Consider the following 27420-nt stretch of genomic DNA (forward strand, 5'->3'; position numbering starts at 1 on the left):
TGGAGGAGAAGACACCACATATGATGCAGGTGTCCTCGACCCCCATGGCGGTTATACCCGTGAGCAGAGGGAACCGGCAAGGACTGTGGTAGGCAAGCACTATAGTAACCAGAAGATACAGTGGCCCTGATTCTGCAAGAGGACGTGATTGGCGTGTTGGAATAGATTCCTGAGTTGGCGGGCAGGTGGGTTCGTGGAACCCAGCAGGTTTCAAGTTGGGTGGAATGCAGCTGGTGCGGTGGATAGAGGGATTAGCGAGGTAGGGTGACTCTCTGATGAGAACTGGCTCAAAGATGTCACAGCAGCCATGAAACTGTAGACCTTACAGTACAAGCTTCTGAATCAGCTGTCCCAGTGACAAGTGCCACCTCGGGAGGCAGGCGGAATAGGGTGCAGGGCCACACGCTACTCAATGTGGCAGCCCAGATGTCAGGACTAACTTGACAAGTGGGAGAGTGAAATGGAGAGCAACACAATACTTGGAAACCCAGTGGGAGAGCTTCCTAGAAGCAGCTTGTATTTAATTTCTGTACCAGCTCGTGCTAGGACCGGAGAGCCAACACTGGGAAAAAATAAAATTCTTCCCGAATTTTCTGCTTGGAATTCAAAGAGTAGGAACAATAAAATCTCTCTCTCTCTTTTTTATTTATTTATTTGACAGAGAGCCAGCACAAGCAGGGGGAGTGGCAGGCAGAGGCAGAGGGAGAAGCAGGCTCCCGGCTGAGCAAGGAGCTTGATATGGGACTCCATCCCAAGATTTTGGGATCATGACCCAAGCCAAAGGCAGATGCTTAACTGACTAAGCCACCCAAGTGTCCAACAAAATATTTTTTAATGACGATGTAGAATTCTTTCTTGCCTACAGCAGCCACACTGGCTCGCCCATCTTCTCTGCCCTGACAAGCCCGCGCCCTCAGACCTCAGCAGTCTCTGGAACTGGCCCACAAATGCTCCTTCATGGACACGACCGCTGCCTGACCATCCCTTACCCATTGCCATAGTTTGAAAATCCCATTTGGGGCGCCTGGGTGGCTCAGTGGGTTAAGCCTCTGCCGTCAGCTCAGGTCATGGTCTCAGTGTCCTGGGGTCGAGGCCCACATCCGGCTCTCTGCTCAGCAGGGAGCCTGCTTCCTCCTCTCTCTCTCTGCCTGCCTCTCTGCCTACTTGTGATCTTTCTGTCTGTTAAATAAATAAATAAATAGTTGTTTTTTTAAAAATCCCCTTTGTCCCATATTTCTTCGAGCTTCCTCCTCATGCCCCTGCCCTAAGCCTGAACCCTTTGCACCCAGAACACCACCTGCTGGTCACAGTCATTAAAGGAAGATGTCCTGTCCCCAGGACCCTACTGAGAGCCCAGAGGAGGATCTAAGGAGAGGAGGGCGCTCTGCTGAGCCCACCTCTGTGCTCACACCACATCCTCCCTGCTCCCCCTCTACTCTCCTCCCAGCGGGTTCAGCTCTGCCTGGATGCCCGCCTTGGCCACCAGATCAGGGTTTGGACTTGATATCCATGAATGGGGTCTGAGTGAAGAGTGGGAAACATGGCCAAGTCTCCCCCTCGGGAATAAAGCCAGGCAACAGAAGATTGTCCAGTGAACATCAGTGAAGAAAGGCCACCGAGAGGGTTGTGACACTGCAGAGCTCACTCTCCTTTATTTCAATAAAAACCAGGGGTAAGTACTGCTTATATTTTGTGGCATTTCCAGGGCCAGGTCTTCTCTATCCCCTTGTTATTTTTGAGCCCCCAGCTGCTTCGTGAGGCTACCCCAGAACTTCATGTCCAGTGGAGCATATGGCCTTGCTGGCACTTTCACCTGCACATCCAGGAATAAAATGTGCCCGCATAGGTAAAACACGCTTTACCCGGCAGTAGTGCGTTCCAATACAGTTTGCAGGTGAACTCTCTAGGGACAGAGGACCACCTCCTCTATATCTAAAGGGCAGGGAGGAAATGCAGCCCAGAGAGATGTGCAGGAGACAAGCAGAGGGGCTGGGCGGAGGACTGCAGAGACAGAGCTGGAGCACAGAGTTTGCAGATTGAGGTGGAGCGATAAGGAGCATGGATACTGATCCAGCTCTAAAGGAAACTTGTTTCCACATCAGCCCCTGACTGGAACCAGATGCCCCCATCTCTGAGAAGAAGGGGCTCAAGTGACAGGAAGTATGGATGGCAGAGGGCAGTGGGGTCATGGCCTGGACAGGGTCACCAAGTGCAGAGCTCTTCCCACTGAGAAGAACACAGTCCGCTAGGCAGGCAACTGGGAATTCTGTGGGATGAACTGGAAAAGCCCTAAATATTGGTATCAGGGTTGTTTGTGCGGTCTAATGCGACCTCCGTGTGATAAAATTGAGGCTTCTCTGAAGGGACAGGGAACCCCAAGGTCCTGATCACCTTACTGAGACAGGTGGAACTTCTAAATCCTCTCTGCTCTCCTCTCCCTATCCAAGGTCTCCTTTCCATGCCAGCTGCCTCTATGGGGTCAGAGAATTCCCAGCCAAAGCAGATGAACTCCAGGATGCCTCTGAGACAATTTTGAAGCCAGAAAAATGAAGGTGCAAAGTCACACTGGAATTGGAAGAAAGAGGGGCATGTTCTCGAGTTCGACAAGCATTGGAGCTCAGTGTGTGAGCTTAGGACCAATCCTGTCATGGTTCTGATGTGATGTAGGGCCGTTTACAGATGAAAAGGAGCTTATTGTCACAGGAGGCATCGTTCCATGACTGAAGTGAGGACATCTTTATATTGGCACAGTGTTCATTGTTCCCATAATTGTTGGGCTCACCTGGAATCCAGAACCTACCAAAGGAAAAAAGGAAAACTTTGTTTCCAATGAAGAAATGAGTGGCTTCAACCCCAGCTATGACCCTGGGTGATCATCACGTTTTTGCACCTGTGCCTAAGAGGAAGGGGATAAAGCCAAGCCAGCCCACAGCCCTCAAGGGCCTACACAAACCTGCATGGCAAAGCCTGAGACTTAGAACAGGGGCCCTGCTGAGGCTGGTGGAAGGCCATGCTGCCAAACCCCAGAAGCCATGGAGAGGCCACGGATTTGTCCCCAAGCCCACAGGCAATGAGTGGAGGAGAACAAGGAAGAACCACAAACCCTGTAGTCACCTCATCCTTTGTGCCCTGGCCCTGACCCGGGAAAGTCAGGCCAGGAAGGAGGCTCTGGGACTTACCGTGCACTCTGGACCTTGTCAAATGGAGTATTATCCACCCAGTACCAGTCCCCTTCACTCCCAGTTTTGGTCAGGCCAATCCAGTAGAAAAGTCCACCTGCCATCTTGTATAGAAACTCCTGTAGGGAAGGAAAAGGAGTGAGACACTACCACGACTCACAGCTGGAACATCTGTCCCTCTGGGTGTCCTTCACCTGTCCTCCATGAAAGCACACACTGACCTCTCTCAAGCCCCTTCCCCATCCAGAGTCCATCTTCCAAATTCTGATTTACCTTTGCCCCACAACTTACAGACTCAGGACTTAGGCCTTTTGGCCCCTCAGGAAGCAGATGCTGGAGCACAAGAAAAACTCAGCTGAACCCCAGAGCAGGGCCCCCAGGAGAAGGGCCCAGATCATGACAACTAAATGTAGTAAGGATTTAACATGCATCTGCTCAGCTCTTCTCTGAAGCAGGGACTATTCTCATGTACGTTTCATGGATAAGCAGGCTGAGTTGATGAAGTTAAGTAACCTACCCAGGGCTCTAGAACTAGTTAGGGACAGGGTTGGGGCTCTTGACCAGACTCCAGAGCACACACTGTTACCTGCTCTAGCAGCCCACCTCCCAAATGAAAGGAACTCATTCAGTATTCTGCTGACCAGGTAGGAGACTTCCTGGGTTACGTTAATGTTATTAATGCCTTTGTTTTCTGGGCCCATGGAAAGATCGTACCTCCCAGCCCTCTCTGAAGCTGGGACTATATCTTCATTTGCTTTGGCCAATGAAATATGAGCAGAAGTGATATCTGTTATTTCCAGGCAAAAGCTTAAGGGCCAACATAAAATTTGCCACGTTCTCTCTCCCTGCTTCAGCAATTGTGGAAACACGTGCTGAAATGAAGTCTCTTTTGGCATCGGTCCTTTAGTAACCACAGTGGACAGAACCCCTTGCAGGCCATTGCTGGACAGGCAGTGTAAAAGAGAAGTCATCCTCCACTGTTAGGTCACCAATATTCGGGGACTTTTGTCACTGCAGCATACTCTTGCCCATCCTGCCTGATACAGCTGTTAATACACCCCCTTCCAAAAGCCCATCAGAACAAAAGAACAACACTCGCTCACCTGTTCACTCTCTGAGGCCACTGAGGTCAGCTGTGAATCTCTGGACATACAGAACTGCTGGGCACTGTACCAGGTCTTTGGGACTTGAGAAAAGTAATAAAAGTTCTCCTTGAAGTACTTCCAGCCTTGAGAAACCATCTGCAGAATGTCATCTGGAGAACAAGGGTGAAAGATGAACACTGGGGCTCCTGTTTCCTTTGGGTGCTGCCTGTAGGTAGCTCCTGAGTGGGATCTCAGAGACAGCAGTGGGTAAGGCTGGGCTCTGGAGTCTGGGGATTCTTGTGTAAGGGCTCAGGGACACTGTCCCACCTGCTGAAGGTCTGGCTGAGAGTGGTAGAGTGTCCGGGCTCAGAGAGGGGAGAGTTAGAGACATTGATGAAGAATCTGTCTCTCCCAGAAGAGGGAAGCAATTCTCTGTTGACCATCACAAGGGGCTGAGCTCCCCAGCTTTGGGGGAGGAACTCAACAGATAAATAGATGGGTTTGGGCCAAAACAGAGACTCCCTAATGCCTTCATATTCTGTGCCTTGGTGTGAGAGCCCATGCTGGTGCCTGGTCCCTTCTCTCTAGCCCCTAAGTCCTCCAAGCCCACAGCTGAGCCCTTGCTTCTTAACTGTCCAACCATGCCTGCCCGGCTCCTCTTCCCCTTCCTTCCGCACACACCAGCCTGACGGCCTCCTCCCTGTGGCTGGCAAGGCCCCACGGGCCACTGGTCAGCTTGCAATTGTCCTTTTCTGAGTCACTTACTTTGCCGCCTGAGCAACTTGCTGATGTCCTCCAAATGGCTCTGGAGTCCCTGGATCTTTGCATTTAAAGAGCTGGCTTTACCCAGATCTCTTTTTAGTGCTGGAATCTGGGCATTTAAGTCATTGACCTCCTCCCATCTTCTTGTTAACATCTGGATCTGGGCAGCGGCATCCCTCACACCAGCTTCCAACTTCCCCATCTGAGAACGCACATGAGCCAGGCTGGCATTTACCATCCGGACCTGAAGGCTGGTTGCCTCCACACCGCCTCTGTTCCTCTTAATCTCAGAACCCAGAGTGCTGATGTTGTCCACACTGCCTTTCAGTAACTGGGCATTGGTCTTTACATCTGATATCGTGCGTATAAACCAGGGATCTGGATTTGAGAAAGTCAAGAGGTCAGCTGAGGGCATTCCCAGGGCCTGGGAGTGTTGTCAGGGGAAAAGAGGAGAGAGGCTCAAGCTCCCGAAGACCTGTTGCTCACCCCTCCATTCATTTGTGACATATTCATTCAACACACATGCGATGGGAAACTAGCGCTGGCCAGGAACTCTTGCAGATGCAGATAATGCAAAGATTAGTAAAATACAGACCACTGGAGGACCTCACAGGCAAGCTGAAGTAGGGATTAGCACCCAGTCCTAAATTTTCTCTGTGTGTTCAGGGCACAAACGATGCCCTAGTTACCCCCTTGCTGCATCCCCAGGTGCTCCATCACTCGCTTCCCAGCTCTCTCCTTTTGGAGGCCCCTGCAGTGGCATCAGCTAGGGCAGCACCCATCCCACATCTGCCCACAGGCCCCTTGTGGCCAAGATGGGAGCCAACAATACAGACTTCTGACCTGAAAGTGACTTCTCCAGAGAATATGGCAAGAAGGAATTGTGAAACCATTTCTCCCCTTCCCTCGCCCCATCCACTGTCACACTCTGCTCAGATCACAGGCTTGGGTGCCAGGTAGGAGACTGATGACAAGCCAAGAGGAAACTCTGCTCAGAAGCTCCACGTCTGAGACCAAATATGTCCCAAAGCCTTGAAGGGAGAAGATGGATGTTCCCTCCCCCTGCTTTCTGGACACCTGGTGGGAGGGAGAAGGCTCTGCTAGCGGAGAACAGGAGAGGCTGGACAAAGCAGAAGACGAGGAGAGATAAGTCACACATCTGGTGAACAAGGAGGAAGTCTCCTTTGATGGGCCCTTGGCAGAGATGGGAAGAAGAACAAAGAGAGCATGAAGGGATCCTGGTCAGGATGGTGAACCACGAGATCTGTCCGCTCTTTGGCAACTTCTCCAACTAGTCAGTTGGGACTGAGGATACAGCCGGAATTCCTTCTTTTGTGGAGTCAGGAAACATTCTGCTCACTGCTAACAGCTGCCCACAAGGCTCCAAATAAAAGGGACACAGCTCCAGGGGTGGGGATGACAGGGGATGAAGAAATGGGTGAATGTTTCCTGGGAACAAAAGAGCACATCCTTGAGCCCAAGCATGCAAGGGCTGATCCCAATCAGGAAAATCTCCCCAGAATCGGGAAGGAGAGAGCAGCATCTCATCTTCCTGGGGTCAGGGAACCCCGTGGCTGTACCTAGAAAGAGGAGAAATGAGACAACTGGAAAAGCCAGAGGTGAGAGACACAATTGGACAGCAGGAACGACAGGGTCTGGATGTTTAGGGAGCTAATGGTGGAGAAGAACCAAGCTGGGATGATAAAATGCAGGACTTACAGAGAGTGGCCTGCAGCAGGATGGAGGCCACAAAGCCCAGTATCAGGGTGATGACTGCAGCCCGGACCATGAGAGGCTTCCTCAAAACCAGGCACGGGTCCGTCTTGGGAGGAGGATCTGTCAGAAGAAGAGGACATTTGTTGAAGGACCTGCCAACAGCAGAACACACCACAGCAAGCAGATTCTGAGCAGAGGCTGGTGCTTGCCTCGGGGCCAGAGGGAGATGTTCTGCTTATCCACGGTGAAGTGCGCATCCGGGACCTCACTCTCAGCAGCCTTCATCCCGCACGCTCAGCCCTGCAGCACAGGTGCTTCCAGCCGGCTGGCTCCCTGAGAACCTTTTATCCAGAAAAAAACGGGAAGTGAGTACCAGAGGAGGTGGTCTTATCATCCCAAAGTTCCTCATTCCGGGTTTAGACACCTTGTCTGGCCTCAGCCTCTCTGCAAAGTTCCGAGCTCTCAGGAAGAGGCCATTTGTCTTCTCCACGGGCCTGTTACACAGACATTTTAACTCTGCTGTCCCAGCACTACTCCAGATCTCTTGTAAGACTCCTTTCAACTCTTATCGATCCACACAGGCATTCATACCATAAATGCAAATCGAGTGCCTCCTAGGTACCAGACACCGTACAAGGACTGGGCCACAAAGATGACTAACTCATAGTCCGTACTCCAGCAGCTCACAATCTGGTCGGAAAGACAGACCAGAGCAAATCAATTACAATGGAGTGTGAGGGGCACATGCACCATTCAAGCAAGTGCAGAGATGGAATAATGGTAAAAAGTTCCAGGGAGAAGGATTAGCATATTCAAAAGTAAGGGGGCATAAGACAGCACAGAGGGCCATTTGGTGCTGGAATGTAAAGTGTGTGACAGGCGTGGGAAGGGCATGGGGCGAGAGAAACAACTGGGGTCATAATAAGCAGCTTGAATTTTGACTTATGGATGACATGGAGCCAGTGAAGGCTTTCAGGCAGGAGAGAGACAAGGACAGGGCAACTGAAGAAGGTTCACTCTGATAGTGGTGCGGAACATCGAACAGGATGTGGGAAGCCCGGAAGCAAGGAGACCGACAGGGAGACCACTGGAATCATATACTTGCTGTTACTAAGGCAACCCAGATGACAGAGCATCGCTTTATAAAGTGGGGCCTGGAGATGCAACATGTAAGTGTAAGATGGGGGTTCTCCTCCCTGCCTTCCTGCACTTGTGAGCTTCTCAAAGTGGGGAGGCTTAGCCCCATCAGGCCAGGAACTGCTCCTTCATATGTGGGAGAAGCTCAGGGTAGAGGAGCTGATGTGGGGCTCAGGGAGGGACTAAGATCTCTCCTGGGAAGCTTCTCATCTTTGAAGAAGTCTGCCACAGCTGAGAAGCCTGGCACATAACAGACTCTAAGCCAATATTACGTAAAAGAGAGGAAAGAGAAGACAAAAGAGTGAAGAGGAAAGAGGGAGAGAGGGAGAGAAGGAGAAAAGGAAGGGACGAGGTCCAGATTAGATGGGTGGCTGGCTGGCTGGCTGGCTGAACAAATGGGAGATCAGTGGATGGAAGAATTGGTAGCTGATCATTTCGCAACCCTGAAACCTCTCGTCTGTGGGTTGGGATCTGTCTTCTAGAAGCTACCACTTCTTTCTAACAGTTCCCATTCGTTTCCACAGCAAAGACACGAGACCACTGTGATTTATACCTTACTCCAAAATGTATGACACTTCTGGCCACGGGACAAGAAAGCTGGCCCAGCCTTAATGAATCTGAGCCAAAGGATCTGGATGACAGGGTGGTGTCAGGGACAAGGGCTGGAAATAAATGAGGAAGGTCAAGGAAACAGCCACCCACCTCTGCAGAGGCTTCTGCTGCTTTGATATCTGAGAGGATCCTACCTCCCTACTCAGCCCGCTATACTTATGGGCCCCTTGCTGCTCTCTCCAGGCAGAATGGGCCTCACACTGGAGCTGTTCCTCTCACGGGATGAGGACGGACGCCCAGCTACAATCCTTTTCCCACATGGTGGGAAAGAAACTGGGCCATAGGGGTGGTGTCCCTTTTGCCCTATCTCATCTCTTCCCTACCCACTTTCTGTCTGTAGCTTCCAGGACTGCTACCTCTTCTAAACTCTGACGTTGGTTCATCCCCCAAACTGAAGGCCTCACCCTAACTGACTGCTTGTCTCTTAACGCTTATGACTATACCCACTCTCTTCAGGCTGCTCATTTGGTTGCAGAACTTTGGTTCTACCAGTGTTCAGAAAGGATTAGAATGTTCTGATTCTGGGCTTTCGTGGTTGGTACCTAGTCAAACTCCAGATTCATCTCAGACCTTCTGCTCCTGGCTCCTGGCCTGACATTCACAACCTGTCATAGTCTAGGGCCTGGGGTAGAGAAGAAGCCAAGTTACTCAAGACTCTGATAGAAGGGGCATTGGGGGTCCTGGTCCCCTTCTAAGGCATGGGAGGGACAAAAGGACAAAAGCCACCACACAATATTACCTGGAGTGTGTGGCCTCTTCCCTGTCAAAGAACTGACTTTTCCCAGACCTCTGCTGGTTTGTAGCATGAGGTACTGATGAAATGCCTCTATGCCCTCTCACTGGTCCCAGAAGAGGATCCAGAAGCCTCACCAGTATGGAGCCTACTGCATAAGAAGTCCTGGGCTTGGGCGGCACCTCCTCTGAGTAATGGAGACAGGTGCCTCACATAGATATTCAGCTGATAAAGCATGAGGAAGCTAAGCAAGAAGCAACCGAAATCCCGGGCTGTGGGTCCACTGGGGTTTTAGAGATGGTGGATGTAAAAGCCCCAGCCATGAGGAGTTTCATTTCCCACTTGGCAGGGAAGGAGTGAGTCACGAGCTCTTTTCCTATGGCCATGCTCATCTGTCCGCAGGCGCTGACTGAGGTCATCTCCCGTGCATCCCTCTGGGGGCCTTTCTGGCCCCTAAGCTGAGAGCCTGGGAAGGAAAAAGAGAAGGAGGCAGGTGCCTCAACCATACTTTCCTGCCAGGAAAATGGGAGATTCTCCTGGACACTCAGGCAAGCCCAGCTCTTCCAAACAGAGGAGGAACTTTAGGCCAGACTTAGAGTGACCAGAGATCACTGCTATGACGACAGGAAGGGAAGTTCATGGTCATCTCTCTGTTTTCCCACTTGCCGTGCCCCTGAGGCTCTAAGACCTTCTTTGTAGAACGGTGGTGGAAGGAAACTGTTTGTCCACTTTTCCCCTTCTCTGGTCAGAACTCTCTTTCTGCTTGGGGTGGACCATGGACACAATCAGTAGGAGTGGAGAAGAGACATGGGTTGCTTGAAATGCCCCAGCAGGACCAAGAGTCATCTCCAAGGAGAGGAATCCAGTTCCCTCCAGTCAAGGCATGGAAGAAACTAGAGCGGACAATACATTAGAGAGGGGTGGGGAAAAGAAGAGGAGCACAGAGAGGGGGAAATGGCTATGATGTGAGAAAGAAGACACTGTGACAGCTAGTCAGTCTTGTTTCAGCATCAGAGGGGACCCTTGTGTATCAGGGGATGCCAGGTTTGACCAGCAGACCCCAGATAATCAAAGGCTCCTAGGCTACCCTTTGGGTATGTGCTCTGGCAACAGGGGCAAGGGCAGAGAAACCAATAGGAAAGCGGTGCTAGGTGGGACCACTCATCCTTACATTCCTCTGGGACTCCCACTGTGCACCAGGTGTGAGGAGAAAGACAGCCAGAGACCCTGCCCACAGAAATAGTGTTCTTCTTGTTGAAAACATGTACATCTCCCAAGACTCTCCCAAGATTGAAAAGGACCAAGGACCCTGCAGGGGGCCTCTCCAGGCCTTCCTTGACCTTGGGAAGAGGTTCCCCTTTTTTGGAAGAGGTTCCCTTTTTTGGAACATTAGGTAGGGGCAGGTTTCTCTGAAACAATGACCACAGGCCAGACGTCAGTGAATATACCATTACGTCTGGCGACACCATGTGCAGGGTGGTGTGGATATGAGCGAGTAGCCTGGCTCTGTGGAAGGATCGTTGTGTTTCAGGCAGAGGAAGCTGCTCTGAACCATCCAAGCCAAAGAGTTCTTGTATAATCATCACTTCGTCCTTGAGCACAGGGATCCTGCTTGGCAACTGGAGTCAGGTTCCCAATGCCCAGAGTGAGTGAAACCCAGCCACTGTCCAGTTCTGTCTTGATGCGACTTCCGTGACGCACGTGCTACGCAAATCTGTACCTAAACCCACAAAAAAGAACAGGACCTCCGGAAACCCCAAATCCCACAACAACATCTCCAGTGTCACAACAGGGCTTTCTGACCTCTGCAAACGAAAGCCACTAAGCCAATAAGTTTTAAAATCCCAATATATACCTATGCTCTAACAAATCGTAACACCGTTCACTTCATGCCCTGATGCTGTGTATGGTTCCCTCCAACTTTCTTCTTCAACTTTAGCAATAGGTTTCTCTTTCCAAGTATTTCAATTTTGCTCCTTTGTAACAAGTGAGGAGATAACTGCTCTCAGCCACCATTTTATGCTTTTAGGTTATTCTCCCAGCTTACCATGTACGAACTTCTTTCCCCAACTTAAGATCTCCAGCTGGCCCTTTAACTGGTTCAGTCTTCCTACCTGGAACCTTAAACTTCCTTTGCCTCCTGCTGCTCCCTAGAGATGTTCCCGTTCCTGTTTCGTTCCTGTTTCCTACCGGCTGCGGCTTTCATCCAGGACCCTTAGGATGAGTGTCTCCCATCCTGTCTCCAGGATGTTCCTCTACAGGGAACATCCCCACAGGAATTCATGGTATTGCCTTGCATCCAGTCACCCCAGCATCTGTTTACCCACCCAGTGAAATTTATCAAGTACTTGCTGGGTGCCGGTCTCGACGCCTAGCTGTTGGGAACTCCACCTTGAACAAAACAGTCATGGTTCCTGTCCTGCAGCAGAATGCAGTTCTCTCTGAATAATTCTTGGCATTCCACCTGTGTTCTTGCAAGGAAAAGAAAGTGTATCCATGATTAAGCCTAAAGCAACAACCAAAAAGCCTGCAGTTTTAAATGGTGTAAAATATGACATTCTCCCAGACGGCTCCTATTTAAAACACAGTATACAGGGAGTGGGACCTGAGTGTCTCAGTCGGTTGAGCATCTGACTCTTGCTCAGGTCATGATCTCATGGGTCCTGGGATCGAGCCCCATGTCAGGCTCTGTGCTGAGTGGGGAGTCTGTTTGAAGATTCTCTCCCTCCGCCCCTCCACTCCCACTCTCTCTCTCTCTCTCTCAAATAAACAATCTTTTTAAAAAATAAAATCAAATCAAACACAGTACAGAAATATAGGTCCAGGTGCACCTGGGTGGCTCAGTGGGTTAAAGTGTCTGCCTTCGGCTCAGGTCATGATCCCAGGCTCCTGAGATCGAGCCCCAAATCGGGCTCTCTGCTCAGCAGGGAGCTTGCTTCTCTTCCTCTCTCTTCTCTGCCTGCCTCTCTGCCTACTTCTGATCTCTGTCAATTAAATAAATAAAAAATCTTTAAAAGAAAGAAAGAAGAAAGAAATACAGGTCCATGCTTTCATTTCCCGCAAGTAAACTTTTCTCCTAATATATTTGACTTTCAACCACATGAAAACTATATGCTCACAGAGCTCCCTTCCCTGGGTGGGGTGGTAGAGCATGAGAGTTACGTGTCTAGGACCCAGCACAGGGGTCCTCAACTCCTGGAATACGTTTGTTTAAAAAAAAAAAAAAAAAAGCCAAGGCCACGCCCCCCAAATTCTGACTTACTTGGTGTGGGTTGGGGCTCAGGCATCAACATCTTTAATAACCCTTGAGTGAGTCCTACATGCAGTCAAGGTTGAAAACCATCAGTTTAGTGGGAAAACCTGAGTTCTGGCATGGGATCTTGGCTCTTCCATACAGTGCTACGTGGATGAGTTATTTAGGGGAGCATATGTCACCTGTGTAAGTTCAAGAGCAGTGAGACAACTTTCTATGGAAACACCTTAGTGCTGCATAACAAGATTTGCTCTGTCTAGATGACTGGTGAATGAAAATGTCTGGCAGCACTTGTCCAGAGTTAATGATCTTGAACCGGCAAGGGAAAAAGGAGAAAGCCATGTTGTGGCCAAGAAACCCAAACCTCAAGACTCTACAGCTTCAATGCTCTGGGCCTTGAAAACAGTAATCCACAGCCCTGGCAATCACTCACATAAAACACAAACATATTCACAGAGAATCAAGAACATGCCCCAAACCTCTCACCAAAGGCATTCAGCAAAGTCACCTTCTGGGTGCCAGACTGCACGGGGTGGTCAGCAATAAACACAGGAGCATACAATAAATATAGCCCAAATAAGTATATCACGTGCTGTGTTAAGTGACATGCAAGAAAAGGACAAGGAGCACTCAGAGCATGTGAACAGAAGACCTTGTCAGAGCTGGTGTTGTAGTCGACAACACAATTGTTCCTTTCCGTCCATCTCTTAGCCTACTTCTCACGATAGGAACAGCCTTATCCAATTTCAAGTTCCAGTTGAACGCATTTAGTCATTTTTGCTCAAAGAATCCAGTCAATGCAACATATGAAAGACATTTCTAATCACATCTCCTTGTTTCCTTGCCATATAGGTATCTCTGTTTCGCAAATATTTTACACAGAATTGGGCTTTGACTAAAAACCTTTCCACATTAATCTCTTTGGTTAGAATTAGAAATTGAACCCAAGGTAAGTGCTTTCTGAACACCTTTCTGCATCTTCTGGATTTTTTTTTAAAGATTTTATTTATTTATTTGACAGAGAGAGATCACAAGCAGGCAGAGAGGCAGGCAGCGAGAGAGGAGGAAGCAGGCTCCCCGCTGAGCAGAGAGTCCGATGCGGGGCTCGATCCCAGGACCCTGAGATCATGACCTGAGCCGAAGGCAGCGGCTTAACCCACCGAGCCACCCAGGCGCCCCCATCTTCTGGATTTTTAAGGTTTCTTTTTATCATGAGTTTTCTGATGTCGAGTAAGTTTTGAGTTTAAGCTAAAAGCCTTTCCACATTGATCACATACAAAAGGTTTCTCTCCGGTATGGATTTTCTTGTGTTTATTAAGATTTGAATTATTGTTAAAAACCTTCTGACATTCATCGCACTGATAGGCTTTCTCCTTGGTGTGAATGTTTTTATGTCGTTGAAAGTCTGAGCAATAGCGAAATAGCTGGGCCCTGAAGAGTCTGTTGCAGTCCCAGCTAGGAGACAATGCCTTGAAACACTGGGAGGTGCTCAACAGCATCTAGGATCTGCTTTAAAATAGGGCTGTTTGGGGGTGCCTGGGTGGCTCAGTTGGTTGAACATCTGCCTTCGGCTCAGGTCATGATCCCAGAGTCTTGGGCTTGAGCCCCGTGTTGGGCTCCCTGCTCAGTGGATAACCTGCTTCTCCTGCATGCTACTCCCCCTGCTTGTGCTCCCTCTGTCTCTCTCAATCTTGCTCTACATCAAATAAATAAATAAAATCTTCAAAATAAAAATAAAATAGGGCTATTTCAGGGTGCCTGGATAGCTCAGTTATTAGATGTCTGCCTTTGGCTCAGGTCATGATCCCAGGGTCCTGAGATTGAGCCCCACATCGGGCTCTCTGCTCGGCGGGAAGCCTGTTTTCCCCTCTCCCACTCTCCCTGCTTGTGTTCCCTCTCTCACAGTCTCTCTCTCTCTCCCTCTGTGTCAAATAAATAAATAAAATCTTTAAAAAATAATAATAAAATAGGGCTGTTTCTTCCCCCAAAGTACATGGATCTAGAGTATTTAAACTAGGGAGTATAATTAGGTAGTATCTCTCACATTGACATAAAATGACCCATCATCAATTGTCTTACTTCCTTTCTGAAAGTCTAGATCTGCTGACTGGGGGTACCCAGAGGAGAGATATTTCTACCAGAGAACACAACAATGGTTCCCCTGACTTAGGAGCTGGGACTGCTATCAGGCTATTTCAAACACCTCATGCCACTGGAAAAACAGGTTTAAGAAAAAAAATCATAGGTTTGGCAATGTCTCAGACTTGATTTCCCAAAAGCAGACACTGAGATGGCATTTGGTGTATAGGATTTTCTATGAAGGAGCAACATCTGCAGAAGGGAGTGGGCAAAGGCAAAATTAGGCAGAGAGAGAAGCAAAACTGTGGAACTTCAGTACAGGACCAACAAACCCGAGTCAGCTCCATGAGGAGCTCCAGAGCATCAATCAGCTGACAGCTGGAGACCATCTGCTCACAGCCCCAACAACCAGTTCAGGCAACAAGCTCTTCTTTGAAGGGGGATCTGGGAAATATATCTCCATGTCTACCACGTAGAATGGTTGGTCTGACAATTAAGGGAAGAAGGTTCGCTGACACACAAATGGGATGTGGTGGCATCCTCTAAGATGGTCCCCAATGATCTCTGCCTCCTGGTAGTCATGCCCTGGGGATCTTGAAAGAATGACCCTCCCCCACTCGTCATGTCTTCAGATGAGACCACAGTCGCTGTTGCCCAACAGCCTGAACGTAATCTCATGAGAGACACTGAGGCAGAGGTGCCCAGCTAAGCCACACCTAGATTCCTAACCCACACACACTGAGGTAAAGACTGTCTATTGTTAAAACCACTGAGTTTGGGGGTAATTTGTTAGTCAGCCATAGATGTCTAATATAGGGGGCAGGGAGGATTTTGACTGGAACTCAAGCAGTAGATACCCTGGGGCATCTTCTAGGTCAACCTGTCAAGTTTGGCATCCCTAACAAATGGGCTGACCAACAGAGGAATAAGACAGCTCAGAAACAAAGGTCAGACTCATCCCTCCAAGTCAAGAACACAGGTAGTCGACCTCCTGACTGAAAAGCAAAGGAAGACAGAATAAATGGTTATGGAGGGTGGTCACATGGCCTTGTGAACTTAGCAGAAACAAGGTCTAAAGCCTCTATACCTGTATTTCCTTCTTGCTGTGTCATGTATCTTTTTTATTTAATTTCATTTTTCTTTCTTTTTCCTCTCACTTATCATTGGATACCCAGATAGGGTTATGACAGAACTGAAGAGGACGACACATCACTCAGTGATGCTGGACTTGGAGCTGGCTGCAGTAACTCAGAAGACAGTGGGCTGTCTGCTCTTGGAAAGAAGATGTGTCTGGACAGCTTACAACTGCACTAGGTCAGGCAAGAGCAGCTTGGGGAAGTGCCAGGATGAGGGAGAGTGTGTATACGGGTACTGGGCTGTAGAGATACTTGACTCTTTGTCCAGGATGGCAGTACACTTCTTAATAATGAAAAATCTCAAAATCAGTGGTAAATAGCACCACAACTCTGAGTCAGAAGACAAAAAGGATCAGACATTACTTCTTTCAAGCTCCCTCGAATACTACTCAGGCACAAGCAATCAGATGTCACCATCTGCATGACCAAGACAATAATGCACTACCTCAGAGATACCCGAGCCTTCAAGGGAATTCAAGGGAATTCTTGAAGGGAGTCTTCTATAATGTCCTCCTTTCCTTGGTCCTGCCCCATTTTCCAAGCCTTCACACTGAGTCTGAGAACAAGTGGTTACCTTCTCAATAAATTTCTTATATGCTTAAACTATGCAGACGCGGGCTTGTTGTTTCGATCAAGAACCCTAACTGATACACCCACAGAGAGGTCTCCTTCCTATTAAGATTGATCCAGTTTTCCCTGCAGTGTGTTAAATGGAACACTAGTCCAGAAGTATGCTCAAAATGGATTCAGAGGTTAAATAAGTTTGGTAAACAGTCCATGCTGTATGCCTTTCTTGAAGAGTCATGGTAGCTGCGAGCATATTAAAGGTTCTGAGAAGTTCTGTGTTAAGAAAATCTGTTTAACGTTGTTTATAACAGGGTTTCCATTGCCATTTTTCTTTTACATTTAATTGATGACACTTCTCACTCTGAGAAACACTGTCCTGGAGCCAAAAAAAAGGAAGATTCAGAGAGAGACTGCAGTTCCTTCCAATTTCTAAGTTCCAGTTTGTTTGCTCTATGAGGTCTTGCCACTTCCCCAGCTGAATCACACAAAGAGTCATCACCCCCTTCCAAAGAGGCTACCCATAGAATATCAGCCCCAGTCTGTTGAATAATATGTACCTTCCCCCTTAATTTCACATAGTTTTCTCTGACATTAATTATTTTCTTCTCAGGTCTGTTAAAGGCATCTCTATGTAGCTTTATTAACCTTAGAATGACTAATAATTGCTTTACCAAATCTGAAAATACAGCAGATCCCCCTTGTTAACCATTTTTGAAATAAAATTTTCTTAGCCATTCTTGTTCTTTCAAATTACCTTTTGGTGAGTTACAAAAACAAAGTCCAATGCAATTTTATGCAAAGGTTAATTTTAGTAAATTTAGTAATTTTAGTAAAGCTGTAAAATAATTTAGGAAGACCTGACATCCTTAAAATAGGCTTCACATCTAGAGCCATATGGTATCTTCTTCTGTTATATCTGTCAGTCTACATTTTTGAGTTTCCTTCAGGCAGTTCCCAGGATTTTTCTTTTCAAGGGAAGAAGACAAGGCTATTATTATTTGTAGGTGAAATGATGTTTTCTCTAAGAATCTGAAAGAACCATCTGGAATAGTAATTTGAATTGATAAGAGAATTCAATAATCATACAGACAAAACAACTCACATGAATAACTTTCCTGGGTACACAAAACAACCCATTAAAACTACAATTATATAGAGATATAGGGGAGATCCCAGATATATTTAGGAGCAGAATTAACAGGACCTGGTAATGGGATTGGTGTCATTTGTGGGCCCCCTTCTGCCCCACAATCACTCTCCAGAAAGAACCATATTGGATTATACAATATCATTTCAATTTTAGAGTCCAAATTTTATGTCTAAAGGACACTTTTCAAAATTTTTGGCCTTCCTAGCTTCAGCCCCGCTAGTGAGGTCTTTGGTACATTTCCTCATCTCGTTCTTTTCATTCCATTCAGGCAGAAGTGGTTTGGTTAACTGGTCAGCTCCCACCCCACCATTTTTCTCAGAAATCTGCCTGTAAGCCTCTCTGTGACTATTTCCCTCTCGCTCTTGCCTGATTGTCTGATGAAGCAGGAGGGGATGATCCGCTAGAGTTGCACTTGGGAAACTGAAAAGAAGAGTGCAGATTTAGAATAGCAGTAAAGGAGAATGGAAGAGGAAGCTCCCCAGGGGTAAGGAAATGGACAGACAGCCCTGAGAGGACGTATTCATACAGTGGCCTTGTACATTTCAAAGGCTCTCAGATCCTTTGAAAAAGGAATCTACCATGCATGGAGGTTGGCAAGGGAAATGACAGCGTTCCTTTTCTGGACTAATTCAAAATCTCGCAAGTTATACCTTCAGGAAAAAATATATCAATGTAAATATTGTTATCAGGACACTGACTTGTTGAGTGATAAGCAATCGGAATTACAGGCTTTCAAGAATTAAAGGTTACATTCACAGCACTTAACAACCTCCCAACTCCAGACATCCTAAAAGATTCCTTTGTTATATGAAAACAGAACAGGATTATACCTATTCAACAAGTCTTCTCACTGGCAAGGAAAGTAAATTTGGTGTTCTTTGTAGATTTTCTCAATACACCTGTTCATCAGAACTCACTTTAAATAGGTCTGTTTCGGGGCATCTGGGTGGCTCATGGGTTAAAGCCTCTGCCTTCGGCTCAGGTTATGATCCCAGGGTTCTGGGATCGAGTCCTATCCTGGGATTGAGCCCCACATCAGGCTCTCTGCTCAGCAGGGAGCCTGCTTCCCTTCCTCTCTCTCTTCCTGCCTTTCTGTCTGTCAAATAAATAAATAAAAATCTCTAATAAATAAATAAGTAAATAAATAAATACATAAATAGGTCTGTTTCCCTATAGTTACGTGGGAGGGAATGCTTTCTGCTATAGTTTCTAAGATCTTTTTCACCAGCAAGCACGCTTAAGGTTAAACCTACTCTCAAGATTAAGTCCTTTAGTCAAGGAGGAAAGTCCTGGGAAACTTTAATATGGGGGGTGGGAGGAGGTAGAAGAAAATTTTAAACAAATGAAATATGCAGTAGTATGCTCAAAGATGTTTAACAACTGGCTCTCTAGATCTAGAGGAGAAACCCGATTTGTAATATTTGCCAATTGTCATTGTGTAAATATTTCCACCTCGGCCATTAAGTAACCAACACGATGTCACTGAAAGCAGAGTTGAGAAAAGATACATATGATAGGCTCTTCACAGCCTGTAAGGGCTAATTCTAGCATACCACTAAGAGATAAGTAATGTTTTCTTCCTGTGCCCCAATCTATCCAGTTATGTGGTTTTTCTCACCTTGCACTCCAGGAAGGAGAGGAGGAGATGCAGCTGTAGGTTAGTGACAGAAGGACAGGGGTACTGTTAAATGCTATCAGGGAGACCCAGAGAGGGGAAAAGATTCAAAGACCCAGCATAAAATAGAAGGAATGAGTGCCCAGCCCTCTTGGGGGTCCTCCATTCTGAGCATTTATTTGTCCATTTCCACCAAAAGTGCGCTATTGTTTGCTTTAAGTTCTGTCTGTAAATTCCAGAAGGAACTATTCCTCTTCCCTGGCCACAGGAGGCTGGGCTGTCCCCCATGACCACAACTCCCTGATGAGGGCACAGCTCCCTTTCCTGGCTGTGGCTTCCAATTACCTTCTTGGGAGTGTGTGACTTGACAAGGGAATCCCCTGGTTTCTGAGTACTCTCCCTGAAGTTAGAACCATGCCCAGTGTTTAGCCACTGCAGAAATGGGGTGGGGGTGGGGGGTAGCTATCTGTCTACAAAGAACAAAAACTCTTCCCATGGATATAGTAGCTCCAGGTACCTTGGGACATTTCCCAGGTATGGGAAGAAATGAGATGCATAATGGGATTAGGCAGTCCCTTGCTTCAAAGGATTCTCATTACCCTGGAAAGAAAATTAAATATCTATCATCTTCAACAAAACACTTCAGGATCTGGTATCTGTCTACCTCCATGTTCCTATCTCCCACCACTCCTTCTCACTGACTTTCTTCACATTTGGAAATATTCCAAGCTTGTTTCTTCCCCAGGTCCTTTGCACTTGCAAATGTATGTATGTATATATATGTATGTACATATACAAACTTACTCTTGCTGAATCATTTGAAAGTGAATTGCAGCACGGTAGCATTATTTGATATTTCTGCATTTATTCTAAAAACAAGGACATTCTCCTCCATAATCATAATACCATTACCACACTCAAGGAATTTAATGTGGCTGCAATATCTAAACTATATATAAATGTCTAAAAAATAAGTCCCTTATACCTGGGGGTGGGGAGAAGGTCCTGACTCTAGGATCCAACTAAAGTTTGTGCATTGCATTTGATTGTCATGGTCCTGGAGTTTCCTATAACCTGGACCAGGCTCATCCTCTCACGTGTGCATACACACACACACACACACACCTCTTTTTATCATTCATGACACTGACATTTTGGAGAGTCCAGGCCAGTTGCTTGTAGAATGTCCCCAGTTCTGCTTTTGCCTAATTGCTTCTTCATGATTACACTCAACTTACGATTTTCTTTTTAAAACACTGTGCAGCTCGACAGCTCCTCACAGGTAGGGTGCTGAGTGGTGACTGAGCTGGGGACCCAGCAGGTGTGCACCAACTGTGGCTGAGCCTGGCCTCCAGGTGTGCCCTGGGATCCACCGTCCTGATGCTGCTCAGGTCTTGAGTCCTTCTCAGCTGGAACAATAGTGAGGAATTTTTTAGCTAAGGGCCATGGAGCCAAGGACTTGTTGTTTTCTGACAGCAATATCTGAACCCCTGGGGCAAACATGTCTTAATGGAAGACAAAGAAACCAAGAAGTGGGACACCTGGCTGGCTTGGTTGGGAGAGGGTATAACTCTTGATCTTGGGATCATAGATTCGAGCCCCACATGGGCATAGAGCTTACTTAAGAAGAAGAAGAAGAAGAAGAAGAAGAAGAAGAAGAAGAAGAAGAAGAAACAAACAAACCAGGAAGCAACTGTATCCAGAACGCTGTGTCACAGGGACTGCTGACCAAGACTAAGATGCCCCACAAAGCAGAAAGACTGTTTCCTGCCAGGACTGGCACTCAGTGTGTAACCTGGTACCACAGAACCAGACATGTCACACATCTGGGACACCAACCACACCTACCTAGTGTGGGGAGGGATGATACCTTTACTATGTGAACCCTGAGAGCAGAGGTTGGGCCCCAATCTCCGGAGATGCCCTGAGACTCCGCTAGTGGTGTCTTAAAAGCCATCCAGGAAATTGGGTTAAGCTAGTTCAAAACTAAAGTGATTGAATGAAGACTTCTACTTCTGGCCAAGAAAGAATAACAGTGGAAGAAGAAACAACATTCAAGAAACCATGATCTTTAAGACACTGGACATCATCAGGATGCCTGGGTAGCTCAGTCAGGTCATGATCCCGGGGTCCTGGGATCAAGCTCTGCATTGAGCTTCCTGCTCTGTGGGGAGCCTGCTTCTTTCTCTCGCTGCTTATGCGCTTGCACACACTCTTTCTCTCCCTCACCGATAGATAAATAAAATCCAAAAAAAGAAAAAAAGACATAGACAATAGGCAATGAAAGACGGGAACCCTGAGATGTAGGAAACAAGTGAGGGGAGCCCTACAGTTGCCCCTGCTGTATCTTGAGAGCTTCCACAGTGTACAAGGAAAGAACAGGCAGAGCTTAGCATACTCCCTCAGTTGACGGGACAGAACTGAGAGTCCAAGAAGACGGAGGCCACTCCAGAGCACAGCACAGAGCTCCCAAGAGGAGAGAGCTGCACAGATGCTCAACGCCAGAGAGCTGCTGAGGTTGTCCTTGAGTGTCTGGGAGAGTACTGGCCACGCGTCTGGTCATTAAACAAAGATCTGTAGAGCTCACACTTCCTTAATCAATATGTTGAACACTACATCAAGTACTAGTGATAACTGAACATAATACTAAAATAAAATCAGTAGGAAGAGTGTGGAATCCCATTCCCTACTGTCCTGCCTCTGCCTCTCCTGATCACAATTACACCATGCTTTCTCCATCAGTGGCCCATAGATGGCGCCATTACCTTTGCCAGGACACAGAATTCCTCAAGGCTACCACTTAGAATACTGTTTTTACAATGTGTGTGAATCTGGTCCTCCTTAAAATTTTGTAGGACGGCATGATAGTTATAATGGAATCCTGGTCTTCCAGGAATTCCAGACCCCCTTAATAAATGTAGCAAGCAATACTAGTAATCCCGTCCCTATCCCTCATTCCCAGGCCAGGACCCATGAGGCTTCTGTAAATGCATAAAGTAGGGGGATGACAGGTGATGGCTTTATGGAATGGTCTTATCCCCAAAGAGCAGACATGAACAATCAGTCTTGGCCTTCAGAAACCAGCCAGAGTGGAGGTGGACTCTCTCCCACCAGCTGTGATTGTTCAATACAGTAAGCCCTGATGGGATCAGTCCCAACAGTCTAGAACATTTAGAAATGCCAGGTCCCTGTTGCGAGAAGAGCCCCTGCAAACAGGGAGACAGGCAGCAGGGGGACTCCATGTTTGCCTGCTCCACCAAAGCTGTTCTTGCCAAGGGCAAGAAGACCTCCACCAAAAAAGAAAGACATCTGGACAGCAAGTGCCTCCTGATATGATCCAAGTACTACTCATGAGGTTCTATTATCCAAAACTGGAAAAAAAAAAAAAAAGAAAGAAAAATCAAACCTGAATCTGATAAATCCTCCAAATCAAACTGCCAGAGAACAGAGCAACATGGTTAAAGACACCAGAAGGGCCGGCAAAAGCCAGCATCAAAAATTTGAAGGATTTATTGTCTAGTTTTTACATGTGTGTGCATGCACACATAAAGTTGAACAGTTATAGATTTTAAAAGCCTAAAAGAGGGGCTTCTGGGTGGCTCAGTCATTAAGCATCTGCCTTCAGCTCAGGTCGTGATCCCAGGATCCTGGGATGGAGCGCCTCGCCTTGGGCTCCCTGATCAGCAGGAAGCCTGCTTCTCCCTCTCCCTCTGTCCCTGTTTGTTTTCCCTCTCTCACTGTCTCTCTCTCTCTCTCTGTCAAATAAATAAATAAATAAATGCCCAAAAGAGTGTTTCAGACATATACAATATATATGGGTTTTTCTTTTTTGGGGGGATACTGACTGAAATAAGCTACTTGTAAAAAGACACAGGAGATAATATAGAAAATATAGACAATGACTAGATATTTGGCAATGTAAGAATTAGTACTAATCTATAGCTATCATTATTGCATTATTGTGGTTATTCTAAAGAGTTCTTACTTCCTTTTTTTTTGAGAGTTCTTACTTCTTAGAAAGACATGCTGGAGTTTTTGTAGCAAAATGATATCATATGTGGGATTTGCTTTAAGACAATTTGAGGGAGAACAATAGGAGTGGAGATCAAATAAGATCAGTCAGTTGTTGAAGCTGGGTAATTGGTATATGGCAGTCATTATACCAGTCTCTCTGCTTATGTATTTGCTTAATACATAATAAAATACATAATAAATAATAAATACATAATAGAAGGCTAAAGAGAGAGAGAATTTCTTAGCAAAGTGCCCCAGGCAGCCACAGTCAACCAATCAGAGCCGAGATGATGGAGCAGCTGCTCAGCTCTGGGCTGGGGCATGGTAATCCTGGCAAAGAGGCTGTGAACCAGGAAAGAACCCAGTGGTCTTAAAGGTGAGTCTGTTCAGATAGGGTCAGAAATCTGATCCTTAGAACCTGGCTATTTTTACAGAATGCTTGCTTACTTGCTTTCCTTCTTTGTGCATGCGTGTGTCTGTGTCTTTTCATTGTTACTACTTTTCTCCCTCAATCTTTGGTAAAATTCTTTTATGAAAATTCCGACTCCCTTCAGAGGTAATCAGAGGGACCAGGGAAAGTTGGGTTCGCTTACTAAATGCTAAGACCTGCACTCTCATACCCAGCCCTCTTCTCCCACTGGCTCCCAACCTGCTGGCAACTTCGCCTTTCCCTCCTAGCATGGAACTGGGAGGAACTTCTCTGGGGCATCTGACCAGTCCAGGAGGCATATTTCCAAGGCAATGAAATGGATAGAGGTCTGGGAGGAGCTGGAGACTTCCAAATGACCATACACATAAGGACCAGATTTATCGGGCATACAACAGGGTTTGAAGTCAAACGTTTGTTTGCCTGTGTGCAGTTTGGAGCAAGCTGCATTTCCATGTTTTCATGTTTTTATATTTTTAAGGAGCCTGGGCCATGTGTGTTTGCCTCCTCTTCCAGATTCCACAAGGAGTGGGGGTGGGGGCAGCCCAGCCTGGAGCAGGAGGGGACATGAGGCATGATGGTAGCTCTTGGCATCCAGAACAGAAGGGCCAATTTTGACCTGGAGGCCACATAATATATTTTAAAAACTGGGCTTTCAAGGTTATTCATACAGCATGAGACTCACAAATAACATCCCTTAGCCTCTCAATAAGTACCCGATTTGATGTAACTTTGCCTTATTCTCATTCATTGCCTGCTATTACCTTCATCTAAGTGTAGCTTCCTTTTCTCTTCCGTTCCTATTAGGTTTCTATAATAATAATGAAGTTTTCTTTCCTTGTCGAAACCAAAACACAGCTGTTGTGAATCTTTTGTTCAGAATACCTCTTCTGCATATTTAATTTTCTCTCTTTCTATGACTTCTGTTATCTGGACTCTGGCATTTGTACTTCTACTGCCATACCTCTTAACTTTAATTCAAAATTTCCTAATTATTTATTCTTCACTGCTTCCTTCTGTAAGACATCTGATCTTGCAATATTAATTGTGCCCATTCTATTATTTATCCCATCTGTTGTGTTATTTCAACTATTGTATAGCTCTCATTTAATATTTCCTCTCACTTCTTTTTATGATTCCTTATTCTTTTTTTTTAAGATTTTATTTATTTATGTGACAGACAGAGATTACAAGCAGGCAGAGAGGCAGGCAGAGAGAGGGGAGGAAGCAGGCTCCCTGCTGAGCAGAGAGCCCAACGCGGGGCTCGATCCCAGGACTCTGAGATCATGACCCGAGCCGAAGGCAGAGGCTCAACCCACTGAGCCACCCAGGCGCCCCTTTATGATTCCTTATTCTTATATTATTAATATCTTCCCTGCTTCCTTAAGTGTATTTATTAAGGTTATTTTTAATTATTGGTCCATCTGTTCTAATACTTCAAAAGATACATGTTACCTCCTTTGTTACTTTCTTTTGAGAAACTTGTTTTCCTCAGGTGTCTAGCTTTTTTGGCTTGTGAGGTCATATTCCCCACAAAATTCCAACCACTCTGTCTGAAAGTGAGTTCAGGGAAAGAACCGAAGTTCAAACTCTGGTCCTTGTCAGTCATGTGAGCATAAATGGAAGGGAGAAGATGAGCCTAAGATGAGCACCAGAACCACAGGTAATCACACCTGTGTGCTCTTACCCCACTTTTCTACTTCGGATCCCATGGAATGGGTGGTCTCTTGGGTGACCCCCCAGCCCTGGGAGTGTAGAAGAGGAAAAGTAGAGAATAAATGCAGGAGGCCAGTCAGTTCCCAGTGACTTTCCCAGTTACCCCAACAAGACCTGTTCTCCGTCCAAATAGTACCCTAACGACACCTAACCAAGCTCAATGGGTCATTTTCACAGAGTGAGGGAGGACATGATGTTTTCCCAAAAACAATAGAGTAGGGACAGGCCAAATCAAAATTAAAATAATATTCTGCCCCAAATTAAACAGACACTTTCATCTCTTTGCGGCTTTTTAAGTTAATAACTATCTCAAATACACACAGACACACATACACACACAATGTCTTATCATCAGATTCCAGGGTCCTCTCCCAGCCTGTGACCCTAATGTCTAGGTGGCTACAACACTGTCCATATTGAAATCCTCCCCATTTTTACAACCCACCAAAAAATGACACTTCCTTCATTAAGCCTTTTCTGAGCACCACGGCAAGAAGGTCCTCTCCTCTCTGAACTCAGCCCACATTGGCAACAGCCTTTATAGGTCCTGATGGCTTTCTATCACACAATTTCATTATTTGTATATCTATCACATCTCCTCTGCTCATTCATTTGGCCTCAAGGAATGCTACTTTGCTGAAACAGGCCCACTATTCAAAACACCACAAATTCCCAGTGGCATCCTCCAGGCTCACTTTAGATGATTCTCATGCACAGAAGCCACATATTTGCCCTTCTGAATGGCCCCCAGCCACTGTCCTGAACACGGGTCCACCACATCCAGGGCAGTGACCTGAGGAGCACCAGGATCTCACGTGATGACAGGTCAATGAATTAATGGCCATAGACCATTTCCTTCAACTTTACATACACGACAAAATGGAGCCACAGAAACCAACAGTCCAAAGTGACCAGATTTAGAGATGACAGCAACAGCCTCTGACTCTCTTCTGTGATTGTTTTCCTGGAGAACAGTACTCAGTCAGGGAAGGCCTTCTCACAGGACAGAAGAGCAGGCTAGAAAAATCCTGTCCTCCTGATCTTTCGGAGGACCCAACTTCCCCAACATTTTCGGTATTTTTGTTGTCATATTTTACCTGTTCGGCTAAAGACAGCAGTTGTCCTCTTGTTAAGTTAGCAAACACAGTTAAGAACTGTTGCCCCATGGTCTTGAAGGATCTAATCTCCAGCCACCTGCCCAAGATGTGTGACAGGAAGCTCAGGAAAGAGCCAGGTGAGGCCTGGAACAAAGCAGACACAAATGCACACATCAGAACTGCCCCACCCCCATCTGTCCTCCTGGGCCCTTCTGCACAAGAAAGTTCCACCCGGTGGGCTCTTACAGAGTCTACCGTGCTTGTTCAAGTGTAACTTTATGGTGACCCCTGACCCTCCTGGTACCAGACTTGTTCTTTATACTCACAGTTATTCTCATATCATCAGTCTGTGCTATTTGCTCCTGTATCTCTTTCCTCTACCAGACACTGAAAATGACGACACTGAAGGGAGAAGGATGGTGATGTCAGGCCACAGGGCGGCCTGGGGTGGGGGTTGTCATTGTTCACTACCACAAGGTGGGTGTTTTCATCATCCTGGTACCCTCAGAACTCAGGAAGGGCTTCAGAAACCAATACAGGATGCCCTTGGGCCCCGCAGCCACAGCTCTCTGGGCTCCGGGTGGTAAGGTCCCGCCCCCTTGCCACCCCCCTGCCGAGGTGCCGGGGTTTAGGGAGAGCGGACTCCAGCACTTAGCCCAGACAGATAAACCAGAGAAATGAGACCCGCTCCTGGCCTCTGTTCCAGGCGTTCCCGCCGACTTCACCGGGTTCAGCATCCGGCTCGGGGAGGCTGGGAGAACCAGGAGGGCCGGCGCCCTCGCCCAGCGCGCATGCGCAGGGTCGTCGGCGCGGGGCGAAACCCCCTCGTCTCTTAAGCTCGCAACCAGCAGGGGGCGACACGAGGACGCCTCCCTGCTTGTGGCCGGGAGCTAAAGATGTCGTGGCTGGAGGGTGGGCTGGCACCTCACTGGGGACGGCGAGGAAGAGAAGAGAAGCGCCCAGCTTCTCCGGGTAAAATTAGCGGAAGGATAGGACGTGGCAGTAAAGAGCATGTTTACTCTTTAAACGACCCCCGCCGTCCCCGCCACCCCGGACTGAGCGCTTACATGCTCCCCACCACCGTCAGCGTGGTGTGGCAAGGGGCTGAGGAAACAGGCTTCGGCCTGAGACTGAAAGACTTT

General features: G+C 47.2%; 1 protein-coding gene across 2 annotated transcripts; it reads right to left on the reverse strand.

Annotated features, from left to right (window-relative positions):
- Nucleotides 1–1627: 1627 nt before the first annotated feature.
- Nucleotides 1628–27006, reverse strand: CD207 (CD207 molecule). Of its 2 annotated transcripts, none has more exons than XM_044262465.1 (8): nucleotides 26963–27006; nucleotides 26279–26422; nucleotides 6952–7083; nucleotides 6746–6862; nucleotides 5030–5404; nucleotides 4283–4434; nucleotides 3180–3298; nucleotides 1628–2796 (listed from the first exon to the last, which is right to left on the reverse strand). In XM_044262465.1, the coding sequence occupies exons 3-8, from the start codon at nucleotides 7025–7027 to the stop codon at nucleotides 2646–2648; spliced, it is 990 nt and encodes a 329-aa protein (XP_044118400.1). In that variant the 5' UTR covers nucleotides 7028–7083; nucleotides 26279–26422; nucleotides 26963–27006; the 3' UTR covers nucleotides 1628–2645. The 2 variants fall into 2 exon arrangements, with proteins under 2 accessions (XP_044118400.1, XP_044118401.1); XM_044262466.1 differs by lacking the exon at nucleotides 26963–27006 and adding an exon at nucleotides 26605–26651.
- Between the last annotated feature and the right edge of the window lie 414 nt (nucleotides 27007–27420).

This window comes from Neovison vison, chromosome 8, assembly GCF_020171115.1.
Source record: "Neovison vison isolate M4711 chromosome 8, ASM_NN_V1, whole genome shotgun sequence".
In the NCBI taxonomy this organism is placed as follows: Eukaryota; Metazoa; Chordata; class Mammalia; order Carnivora; family Mustelidae; genus Neogale; species Neogale vison.